The sequence below is a fragment of the Somniosus microcephalus genome, chromosome 3 (genome assembly GCF_052327205.1).
Source record: "Somniosus microcephalus isolate GS21.2 chromosome 3, FLI_Smic_1.0, whole genome shotgun sequence".
NCBI lineage: Eukaryota > Metazoa > Chordata > Chondrichthyes > Squaliformes > Somniosidae > Somniosus > Somniosus microcephalus.
In genome coordinates this window covers 266,818,969-266,832,234 of record NC_140989.1, presented here as the reverse complement: position 1 = coordinate 266,832,234, position 13,266 = coordinate 266,818,969, and the positions used below count along the sequence as shown (strand labels likewise).

At 41.9% G+C, this 13,266-nt stretch overlaps 1 protein-coding gene across 1 annotated transcript in view; it reads left to right on the top strand.

The window, feature by feature from the left end:
- Positions 1-13,266, top strand: part of LOC147121890 (adhesion G protein-coupled receptor D2) — a 422,076-nt gene that overhangs the window by 162,675 nt on the left and 246,135 nt on the right. The window contains exon 16 of the mRNA XM_085978030.1: positions 7,199-7,240. Coding sequence (XP_085834156.1) covers positions 7,199-7,240 — 42 coding nt within the window. The remainder of the gene's footprint in view (positions 1-7,198; positions 7,241-13,266) is intronic.

Here is a 13,266-nt window from a genome sequence, read left to right as displayed (position 1 = left end):
CGGCCGGAGAGTTGCGCTATTTGCCCAACTTCTGCCCAGTGAATGCCTGTGAAATTCTTACGCCTGGTACCAGCATAAGAGTTTTAAAAAACAGAAAAATAAAATTTTATCAATAATTTATACATTTAAAAACCTGTGAAATAAGCTAAATTTACTTTTAGACTCTTTAAAACATGTTAATGTATTTTTCAAAAAATTACATTTTAAAATAAATTAATTAAATGCCATTTTAATTCATTTTAAATATGTGATTTAATTTTTTTTTATTTGAAGCGTGTAAGTATTTTTTGGGGGTATTCCCATTCATACTTATGGGGTTTCCATACATACGGAATCCCAATAAGCATGAATGGGGGATCCCCCTTCTGTCATTGATTGGGCCGCCCCACGTGATCCCCAGGGTGCTTGCGAACCGCCTGCGCCCCTGGGATACCTGGGCCTCTACACATGTCTACTCGTAGTGGCCCAGGAGCGCGGGTCTCTGTGGATCCCGAGGCAGAAGGTAAGTTCGTAGATTTTTTGTCGGTCGGAGGCATCCGCCCGCGGGAAGCCTCCGACCGCAAATTCAGGCCCAATATAGATGAAGCTTTTGTTGTATGCATTTAATCATCTGGTAATATAATTTGTACCCTCAGGCTTTGGTTGTGAAATTGTTGCCTGATTTGGGACTAATTAGCTGCTCAGATTTCTGCTTCACATATGCACTGAATGTTGGAAATTCCAGAGTGAGACATTACTCAGCAATTTTAAAATATCTAAATAGTGATGTACAAAGATGTCTTATAAATAGCCTAAATTTATCATCACTAAAATAGGCTAAATTAATTGCTCTCCTTGGATAAATATACAAAGGGCAGCTCTACTGGAAAATATAATTTCAGCTTTTTCCCCTTTGAATATAGAGGGTTCACTATAAAGATTTCAGCTGACTGTAGGATAGACACTGATGTGGCTAACTAGATCTGTCTTGTAACAGCAGCACTTCTACTATATGTGTTATACCAAAAAATGGTGGAAGAGCAAATTATATTGCAGATACAGTGCAATAGAGCCATTATTTCTAGAGAGATAGAATTGAAAAGTATGCTAAACCTGTATCGAACCTGGGTTAGACCACACTTAGAGTACTACGTACAGTTCTGGTCGCCATATTATAAAAAGGATATAGAGGCACTGGAAAGTGTGCAGAGAAGATTTACAAGGATGATACCAGAAATGCGAGGGTATACATATCAGGAAAGGATGAACAGGCTGGGTCTCTTTTCTCTTGACAAAAGAAGGCTGAGGGGTGACCAAATAGAGGTCTTTAAAATTATGAAAAATTTTGATCGAGTGGATACAGAGAGAATGTGAGAATGTTTCCACTTGTGGGGAAGAGCATAACTAGAGGCCATCAATATAAGATAGTCACCAAGAAATCCAATAGGGAATTCAGAAGAAACTTATTTATCCAAAGAGTAGTGAGAATGTGGAACTCACTACCACAGGGAGTGGTTGAAGCAAATAGTATAGATACATTTAAGGTAAGGCTAGACAAGCATATGAGGGAGAAGAGAATAGAGGGTTATGTTGATAGAGTTAGATGAGGAAAGACAGGAGGAGGCTTGTGTGGAGCATAAACGCCAGCATGGACTGGTTGGGCCAAATGGCCTGTTTCTGTGCTGTATACCCTCTGTAATCCTATGTATTCCTAATGTAACAGTACTGGATTCTCAATGCCTTACAGAACAGCGGCGGGGAAAACGAGGTGACTGAGACTACAGTAGCACACATAGTTCAAAGGATCCAGTCAATGTTTAGTTGGCGTACATGGCCTTCATGAGCTGGGCACGTGTAGTGGACATCTACTGATTGAACAAAACAGTTTACTGAGTGCCCCGGGGAAAAAAGATGGGGAAACCTGGGCTACTAGATTAATGACCCAAAATGATGACCATTTGCCAGTGATTGTCCACAACACCAAGCTCCCGGTTGTTGATCAAACAAATTGTGTCGAGACTCATCAATGCACGGGTTGTCATTAATTTATCTAAATCAGTCAGAAGTATGTGTCAATAGACTGCATGCAGACTTGTACAAATTCCCTGGTTTGTTCCCAACTTGAGGTTATATTCATTAACAGTTAGCAACTTTCTGCAGTTTGCAATTGATGGCGTTGTAGAAAGTATCTGAGGTGCTGCACTGTTGCTGCTACTCAAAGTTTTTGTAAAAATTTGAACAAATATGTAATGGTAAGAAAACATAATATTAAGGCATATGATCACCCGCAATTTCAAGGTGTACTTTGTTTAACAAACTCAGCAAAATTCTTCTTCTTAGGCAGTCCCTCGGAACCGAGGATGACTTGCTTCCACATTAAAAATGAGTTCTCAGGTGACTGATGAGCCCAATGCGGGACCTACAGTCTCTGTCACAGGTGGGGCAGACAGTGGTTGAAGGGGCGGGTGGGTGGGGTGCTTGGGTTGACGTGCGCTCTTTGTGCTGCCTGCGCTTGGCTTCCGCTTGCTCCCGGCGAAGAGACTCGAGGTGTTCGGCGCCTTCCCGGATGCTTCTCCTCCACTTTGTGCGGCCTTGGGCCAGGGATTCCCAGGTGTCGGTGGGGATGTTACACTTTTTCAAGGAGGCTTTGAGGGTGTCCTTGAAGCATTTCCTCTGCCCACTTTGGGCTCTCTTGTCGTGCCGGAGCTCCGAGTAGAGCGCTTGTTTTGGGAGTCTCGTATCAGGCATGCAGACAATGTAACCCGTCCATCGGAGCTGATCGAGCGTGGTCAAAGCTTCAATGCTGGGGATGTTGGCCTGAGCAAGAACACTGATGTTGGTGCGCCTATCCTGCCAATGGATTTGCAGGATCTTGCGGAGGCAGCGTTGGTGGTACCTCTCCAGTGCTTTGAGGTGCCTGCTGTACATGGCCCATGTCTCTGAGGCATACAGCAGGGTGGGTATCACTGCTGCTCTGTAGACCATGAGCTTAGTGCCGGGTTTGAGGTCCTGGTGCTCAAACACTCTCTTCCCTAGGCGACCGAAGGCTGCACTGGCGCACTGAAGGCGGTGTTGGACTTCATCGTCGACGTCTGCCTTTGCTGACACTAGGCTCCCGAGGTATGGAAAGTGGTCCACGTTGTCCAAGGCCTTGTCGTGGATTTTGATAATCGGGGGGCAGTACTGTGTGGCGGGGGCAGGTTGGTAGAGGACCTTTGTCTTACGGATGTTTAGTGTAAGGCCCATGCTCTCATACGCTTCGGTGAAGGTGTTGATGATGGTTTGGGGTTCGACCTCAGAGTGAGCGCAGACGCAAGCCTCGTCTGCATACTGTAATTCGACGACAGAGGATGGGACGACCTTGGATCTGGACTGGAGGCGACGGAGGTTGAAGAGTTTCCCGTTTGTTCTGTAAATGAGCTCCACTCCAGTGGGGAGCTTACTGAGGGCGAGATGGAGCATTGCAGCAAGGAAGATCGAGAAGAGCGTTGGTGCGATGACGCAGCCTTGCTTGACCCCGGTTCGTGCGTGAATTGGGTCTGTGGTGGAACCGTTGGTCAGGATCACATGCAAGCAAAATTACCAGTGTTGTGGAGAGCAGAAAAAGCACTGGTTTCCCAGTGAGCTGTGAGGTGGCCTAACTCCTGAGGTAACTCGCCCCATTCATCAGGGATTTGGCCATCTAGGTAAGCTGGCCGTAAAATCTTCTGATCTAACATTTTATTGCTGCAATTTAATGGAATGACAAATCCATTGTAAAATAAATAAAAACGAAAATCATTTTAGAAAACAAAATAAGTTCAGGTGTACTGTATTTGGCCTGTACCTCAACTGGAGTGAAGACTATGGCCCTGAAATTGTGGTGTCTGGACTCTGAGTACGCCGTCCTAATCCCTTTGAAATGCCCCGAAAGTTACGGATTTCTGCATGTGCGAAATCCGGAACTTGTGGCCTGTCAATGTTCGCATTGACAAGCCATCCGCGGGGGCTCCAAAAAAGCAATCGCTGGCGCAGAGTTGGGCTCTTTGCCCAGTGACTGGCCAGCATAGGGCCTGTTTGCATCAGCGTAAGGGGATATTTAAGGCTTAAATTAAACATTTACATATCCAAAATTATGCACATACACTTTATTAAATGAGTTTATGCAAATTTTGGCCTGGATTACAGTTTTAATGATGTGTGAAATTATTATCAAAAGATTACATTTTTATTGAGTTTGTTGGAATAAAGGTAATTATGATTAAAATTTAAATTCTGTTAATTGTATCATTTTTACATTTCAGGATTCCATTGTATATCATCAGGGGATTCTCTTTGTAAATGATTGCAATAAAATTCTCCTTTGCCATTGGAGGACCGGGCCCATGTGATCCCAGGTATGCTTCCAAACCGCCTGCGTCCCTGGGAACCGTGGACCTTTGCACTGCCCTCCGCAACTTTTCACAGCCTGACCGCCTGGAGGTACTTTCGGAATTGTTTCGCGAGTTGGAGGCGTACTCCGGAGGTACGCTTCCGACCGCAATTTCTATGCCATTGCTTCCATTATGGTCATTCAATGCAATGCAAATCCTTCTAAGTAAAGAATGATTAGGAAGAATATTTGGTAGCATTTGATTATATAATGTTAACGCATGATTGTGTTATTGCGTTTAACTATTCCAGTCCTTAACATTAGGTTCATAGTGCTGAACTCCTTGATTACGTAATTACTCTTTTACCATTTGAAGAAGCATCTCTTTATAATAATTGTCATTATAATCTTTAGTACCAATAATGCAACGCCCAATGGCGATGCTGCCATTTAAAAATGTTGAGGTACTGTAATATTGTATGAAAATATATTCACAATATATTAATATAACAGTTTAGTTGATTATTTCTTCTGTAGTAAACATTCTTAGGCTTTTGCTAGCTGCTAACTAAAATTAAAGCTCATGGAATTGAAGGCAAATTATGGACCTGGTTAGGAGATTGGTTAGGCGGTAGAAGATAGAGAGTAGGGATAATGGTTATGTACTCGAAATGGAAGGAAGTGACTAGTGGTGCCCCTCAAAGGTCTGTGCTGGGGCCTCAACTATTCACTCTATTTATTAATGCCTTAGATAACACAATAGAGAGCCATATATCCAAGTTTGCCAATGACACAAAGATTGGTGGAAGAGTAAGTAATGTAGATGGGAACATAAAATTACAAAGAGGCATTAATAGATTAAGTGAGTGGGAAAAACTGAGGCAGATGGATTTTAACGCAGGTAAGCATGAGGTCAGCAATTTTGGACCATAAAAGGATAGATCCAAGTATTATTTAAATGGTGAAAGGCCAAGAACAATGGAGGTCCACAGAGATTTAGGGGTCCATGTACACAGATCACTAAAATGTAGCAGTCCGGTACAAAAAATAATCAAAAAGGCTAATGGAATGTTAGCCTTTATAACCAGAGAGCTAGAATATAAAGTGGAGGAAGTTTTGCTACAACTATACAAAGCCCTGGTTAGATCACATCACTGTGTACAGTTCTGGGCACCACACCTTTGAAAGGATATACTGTACTGGCCTTGGAAGGAGTGCAGTGCAGATTCACCAGAATGTTACCAGGGCTCCAAAGGTTAGATTATGAGGAGAGATTACATAAACTAGGCTTTTGTTCCCTGGAATATAGAAGGTTAAGGGGTGATTTGATTGAGGTTTTTAGGATTTTGAAAGGAATTGATTGGGTAGATAGAGAAACTTTTTCCATTGGTGGGGGAGTCTAGGACAAGGGGCCATAAGCTTAAAATCAGAGCCAGGCCATTCAGGAGAGAAGTTAGGAAACACTTCTTCACGCAAAGGGTGGCAGAAGTGGAACTTTCTCCCACAAAAAGCAGTAGATGTTAGCTCAATTAATAATTTTTAATCTGAGATCGATAGATTTTTGCTTGCCAAAGGGTATTAAGGGATATGGAGCCAAGGCAAGTGGATGGAGTTAGGGTACAGATCAGCCATGATCTCATTGAATGGCAGAACAGGCTCAAGGGGCTGAATGGCCTGCTCTTGTCTGTATGTTCCTACGCTCATTTGTTTCGGTCCATTATACAGCACCGACTGGTCTTACACTAGTACAATTTTCAAAGTGATGTGAGCAGGCAGTACCAAATTATCCTGTTGCCTCAGGACTGCTCTAAAATTGCTATTTGAGTGCCAGTCAGATATCTATTGCTGGTAAAGAACGGGCAGTTTAGTTAGTTCTTTATTGACATTAAAATTTTAAAGGTGATTTTAATTTAAAATAAAATTTACACATGACAGAGTTAAACTCCAGCTGGCTTGAAGACAAAGTGGTGTGAGACTACCTCTTGGAGGCGGTTTCACACCTGAACCTAAAGAAACCTTGCAATTATATAGTGTCTTATCCTAAAGTACTTCATAATAATTACTTACTATGTTATGGTCGCCAATTTGTGTACTATAAGGTTCCACAACAGTAAATGGGATGAATGACTAGTTAATTTTTTTTGATGGTGTTGGTTGAGGAAGGAATGTTGATCAGGATACTGGAAGAACTCCCCTGTTCTCTTTTTTGAATAATGCTATGGGACCTTTTATGCCCAGCTGAATTGGTAGGCAAGACCTCTGTTTAACAGCTCACCTGAAGAACATCATGTCTGACAATGCAGCACTCCCTCAGTACTGCACTGAAGTGTCAGCCTAGATTATGTGCTCAAATCCTGGAGTGGGGCTTGAACCCATGACCTTCTGACTCTGGTGAGAGTGCTATCAGTTGAGCCAAGCTGACACTCAAAGTGGTGCAAAATCTTGAATTGATGCAGGTTCAACTGAATTTATGCTGTGCATTTTGTGTTACTGTTAACTGGTTTTAGCTTTGCAGTGGTGCAAAATGTGTAATATAACTGCCCTATTATTCATACAAATGAGGTTCTGCATCAAAACTGATTGTACTAATTGTGGTGGTAGTTTCAATGGTACCAGTTCCTTTTCAAGGTCCCCAATTGTCCTGATAACCTTGATTACTATTCAGTTGGGTAACAGAGATTTGTAAAGAGCTGCTTTCCTCTGTGGTAGATACTTGAGCTGTGGTTCATGAAATTGAAAAATAAAAATTGACCTTGTCGGTTGCAAAAGCCTCTTTGTGTTTGTTCTCGGGAAACTTTGTTTCAGAATTGCGAGTGGAAAAAAAATGATTCCAGTTAACAGCTTTTTCCCCTCCTTTTGTCTTTATAGGGTCTCTTCATCTTCCTGATATATGGAGTGTACAACACAGAGGTAAGGCTACTTATAGTGTCTCAAGGCTGACAGTCTGGATGAGGGAAGTGACAGGCTTCTGATCTCACAGAGGGACAGAGCAGCTCTTCGCATGAGTGTCCTACTGCCCTTCATGCTTGGACTGCCCCATATGCATTCTGGTTTACCATTAAACACTGACAACCAGACGGAAAAGGATACATTTCTCATAGTCACTTACCAATATTTCAAAGTCCTTTTTATTTTTCAAGCAACTTAAGTTTACGGAGTGATGGCTATTTAAGATTTAGAACTTTTCTTAGAGTGATGGACTGGCTCTTTAGATTAGGACTGAAAGATTAAGTACCAAGGCGTAAGATCTTGCAGAATACAGTATTGCAGAAAAATATTAAAAAGTATAACATTGTTACTTAAATTCTCATGAGGTTTTGTTATTTTCCGTATATCTCTGTTGACCATCTTCAGATCAATTTTCAGGAAAAACAGCTGATCTATACATCTGATTGCTAATGGTTTTTGTAATGCATTAGAATAGCATTTGTTTCATATTTTATTTAGTTTCCACTTAAAACCCTCTAGTAATTGCTTTGACTATATATAGAAGATATCAATCAGCAGTAATTCAGTAAATTTGCATTGCAAGATCAAATTGCAAGTCTATAATGTTTTTTTAATTATACCTATGGACAATTCCATATTCCAATTGGTTTGAAGCCATGCTTTCAATCTCGATAGAGGATGAGCTGCGGCGAAAGTACTGTAGTGCCAGAAGAAAATTGATCAGCTTGCTCATCAGTGTCTTCAATAAATTGAGGCTATGACCATATAGCAAAAACATATTTGTACGCGCGCAGAAGCAAAGAATTGAGTATAAACCAGGCGATTGAAGGACAAGACCTGTGGCCTCATCCTTCAATTGTCCAGCCTATCCTCAATTTCCCAGTACAGCGCACGGGCGTTATTGCTTAATTTGTCATTGAAGGTTATTCTCTCACAGCCAGTAAAAACTATTCTTCATGTGTGTCAAATATAGCTTCCTTCTAGCATAGCTCTATTGAGCTGACTCTTGAATGAGTAGGACTAACTCCGAGAAGAATATCCGCAAGAATGGATAAGCATCCAGTTCTATTTGATTGAAACACTGAAAGCATTGAACACCAAAACCTGAAAATAACCGGATATTCTTAGAGGAACAGAATCAGTTAGCTGGAACAAACAACTAAATTGGATTTCTAATCCGTTCCATAACCATATAAGTTTTAAAAAAAAGAACAAAGTAATTAAATAAACACTGTAAATTCAACAAAGATGGCTTGGGAATAAATTTGATTATATTGATATACTGTAGTATAAAATTAGTATTACATAATTTTTCACTCAGTAAATGATGATTGCATCATTATTGGGTGTACAATTGCGTGGAAATGTAGGATTGGAGCACTTCTTGTTAGCATGACACTGCTGAAGAACAGAGAGCTTCACGGAAAAGTAAATACTGGAATGCAGATGTTCCAATAAAACTTTGATGTGATGTGCTGAAGTTGTTTGAAAGCTCTGGAATGGTTTTCCTTGTTTGCCATATGGAAAAGAGGGAGTGGGCTGGGGTCACTGAGCAATGCCCATGTGTACACAAATTCCATGAGTGTCTATTAACTGACTCTTTATGCAGAACCATAGGTAGAAAACCAGGGAGGGGGAATTACAGGTCTAAACTCTGCTATTATTTCCCTTTCATGGTGAAAATTGCTTAGTCCTCAAATGGTTAAAATCACACTGACAACCATATCCCTGGAGTGCTGCGGTAGTTTGAAGACATTGAGATGAGGTTCTGTGTCCTACTAACAGGGACAAATCTCTCATCGCCCCTGACATGTAGGTACAAGTGTGATATGATATCAATGCACATGTTATAGTCTCTTTAAATAAAATATGTGGCAGACATTCATTATAGAAATGCGTTTCTCATGAGAATTGATTGCTCTCCTGGGAATGTAGTGCGTTAGCCATGGAAATTGTTAACAAGACTGGTCAGAACATTGGTCATTTACAAGGGCAGCTGGCTGCGTATAAATATTGATGAGCGTGAGTTTAAGCAATTTAGGGCAAAGGTTGAGGCGCGAAGTGCAGGAATTTATGGTTTTAACAACAGTGGACAACATGCAGAATGAATGAATAGCGGGGAGTGATTACAAGCCTGTAATCTGATTTGAGGGGCCCAAATAACACAAGAGTGACGCTTGAGTGGTTTTAAACACCATCTAAATTTTCAAATTACATCTCGCCCCACAGATTGCTCTCTGCTGTATTAATATTTGTTTAGAGGCTGAATATTTTTATTTATCATCACAAGGCTCAAATCTTGTCTTTGCTAATTTTAGCAAAACATTAGTTGCAAGTAAAAAGTGGTGCAATGTCAGTAGACGGTGTGCTAATTGAGCATGTTCAACACTGCTCAGCCCCTTCCCAGAAATCATCCATTGTTGGCCAATAGATTTTTGCTTGTTTATGATCTTGTTAATGTTACTTGAGGAAATTGTGTTGCTTCCTGTAGCTCCTCAGCCAAATCAAAAGGTGAGTAATTTAGCCTATGTCAGGCCAGGTATCTCGCCCCGCACTGTTACCACTGGAGTCCCCCATGGATCTCTCCTTGGCCCCCTCCTATTTCTCATCTACATACTGATCTCAGCAACATCATCCGAAGACATGATTTCAGGTTCCACATGTATGCTGAGGACACCCAGCTCTACCTCACCACCACCTCTCTCGAACCCTCTACAACCTCTGTCTTGTCAGACTGTTTGTCCGATATCCAGTCCTGGATGAACCGCAGTTTCCTCCAATTAAATGTTGGGAACCAAAGCCATTTTCTTCGGCCCCCGCCACAAACTCTGTTCCCTCGCTACCGATTCCATTCCCCTCCTTGGCTACTGTCTCAGGCTGAACCAGACTGTTTGCAACCTCAGCGTCTTACTTGACCCTGAGCTGAGCTTCCGATCTCATATCCTGTTCATCACAAAGACTGCCTCCTTCCACATCTAACATCACTTGTATGTGCCACTGCTGAAATGTTCATCCATGTTTTTGTTACCTTCAGACTTGACTGTTCCAAAGCTCTCCTGGCTGGCCACCCATCTTCCACCCTTCATAAACTTGAGCTCATTCAAGACTCTGATGCCCATGCTCTAACCTGCACCATGTCCAGTTTACCCATCACCCCTGTGCTCGCTGACATACATTGGCTCCTGGTCCACCAATGCATTAATTATAAAATTCTCATCCTTGTGTTCAAATCATTCCATGGCCTCGCCCCTCCCTATCCCTGTTATCTCCTCCAGCCCTACAACCCTCTGAGATCTCTGTGTTCTTCCAACTCGGCACTCTTGTACATCCCCTACTCCCTTCATCCCACCATTGGCAGCCATACCTTCAGCTGTCTTGGCCCTATGCTCTGGAATTCCATCCTTAAATCTCTCCATCTCTCCACTTCTTTCTCCTCTTTTAAGACCCTCCTTAAAACCTGCCTCTTTGACCAAGCTTTTAGCCACCTGTCCTAATATCTCTTCCTTTGGCTCGATTACAATTGTCGTCCTATTATGCACCTATGAAGTGCCGTAGGATGTTTTCCTATGTTAAAACCAGTATATAAGTGAAAAATTTCAATGCATCACACCATGCCTAGGAACAGTTCATAGACCCACTCTGTTGGCCACAAATAGGCCATGGGAAATACTCAGGAGAAGGCTTGGGGATGGAGGAAAACAAAACATAAGGGTAATAAAATATGTTTATTATGCCAATTAGCAAATTTGACAGTTGTATTATCCAACTTTAGAAAGTCAGTTAAGCATGGTGGATTTAGATAGTTTTGAAGAGAATATGAGCAGCAAAAATTTCTTTGCTCAGAGGATTTCGAGATAGCTCTACCCCCCAGAAAATGTTGACTTTGTTTCACACTTTATTTAGTGCCTTTTACTGTCATTTGAAATAGCATTTTGGAGGGCAAAGTGAGTACCTTTCCCGTTGGCTGCTTTGACCTTTTACTTTGGAAGCCCACAGCAGCCAATGAGTTCATTTGCACTGTTATGTAAAAATGGCATCTTGCAAAACTTTTAAATTAAAGGGTGCATTTACAATAGAAATTTAGAGTTGCTGCAAAATGGTTTTGGCTTTACAGCAATGATAAGCATATGTAGCATAAATCAGGTGGTGAGATCCAAGCTGAATCAGAGGTGAAGCAGACTCCTGCCTCCAGGGAGCCGTACTCAGCTGCACTCCAGTGTTAGGTGGGGCCTTGACTCCAAATTTAGGCTGCAACCAACATTGCAACAGCAGTGTCCGTGCGACTCAAAACCGCTTCACAATGACACTACAGTTGTAGTGTGAAGGCATCTTAATGTTTCTGGAAAAGCAAAATACTGCTGGAAATTTGAAATAAAAACTGAAAATGCTGGAAATACTCATCAGGTCAGGCAGCATCTGTGGAGAGAGAAACAGAGTTAACGTTTCTGGTCGATGGCCTGTCATCAGAATGGAAAAAGTTAGAGATGTAACAGGTTTTAAGCAAGTACAGAGGCAGGGAAAGGGGCGGGGGGGGGGGGGGTGGGCGGTGGGGTGGAAAGCAAGAACAAAAGGGAAGGTCTGTGATAGGGCGGAAGGCAGGAGTGATTAAATGACAAAAGTGATGATGGCGCTTGTCATTTTAATTCACTGTCCCGCTCTGTCCTCGGCTTCCTACACTGTTCTAATGAAGCTCAACCGAAGCTCGAGGAACAGCACCTCATCTTTCGATTAGGGACTTTACAGCCTTCCGGACTCAACATTGAGTTCAATAATTTCAGACCAGAACCACCGCTCCCGTTTTTTTCGGACAGCAGATGTTGGTAATGATTCTGCTGTTGTAATTTACAACTCCTCGAGACCCATCTTTTGTTTGTTTTCTTGTCCCATTGCCACCCCCTTTTGCCTTGCACCACAGTTGCTGCCTGACCTGCTGAGCATTTCCAGCATTTCCTGTTTTTATTAATGTTTCTGGAAATGGTTTTCTCACATCAAGACACACTGGGGCTGAATTTGCGGCCGGAGGCTTCCCGCGGACGGATGCCTCTGACCAGCAAAAAATCTACAAACTTACCTGATGGTCCTGGAGGTTCGGACACTTGCAAGCCTGGGCCTCTATGCGTACGCCTGCGGAGAGGCCCACGTATCCCAGTGGCGCATGCGGTTCGCCGGCCCAACCAATCAAAGAAGGGGGATCCCCATTCATACTTATGGAGGTTCCATTTGTACAGAACCTCCATAAGCATGAATGAATATGACATTAAAAATTGATTTAACATAATAAATTTTTAAAAATTACATATTTCAAATTAATTAAAATTCAATATAATTAAACATTTAAAACAAAAATTTATATTTTTGAAAAATTAATTTACGTATTTTAAATCATCTAAAAATAAACTTACCTTATTGTACATGTGCTTTAATGTTTAAATTAATGAAATGTTTTTATTTTAATGTTTTTTAAAACACTTACACTGGTAAAAGCAGGCCTTACGTCTGCTTTTACCAGGCGTAAGAATTTCACAGGCATTCACTGGGCAGATAGCCTAACTCTCCGCCCGCAGATCATTCTTGCGGATCATTCTTGACAGATGGTAAGTTCGGGTTTTAGCGCATGCGCTTCGCATGCCTAAACCCAGAACTTGCGCGGCCCCTACGGGCACGTGCGCACCTCGTACACACCAGTAGGGGCTGCCAATTATGGCCCACTATAATTGGCGTGTGATACTTTTGCTCAGGCCAACAATCTCTGAAGTATTTCTTACATGTTGCTCACCCTGTTGATTGAATTTACTTGCGAAATCTTCGGTGTAGCCAAGTTTCACATCTATACCTTAAGGCTTCAAACTTTGGACCCTGGGCACTGAATGTAATTAGGTTAATCTGTGCACCAGGGATCTTATCACATTTAATTTCAAAAGCTTTACATTGGCACTAGTAGTGGTGCAGCCAATGCAAGCTATAGATTTATACTTGAAACACCAGTG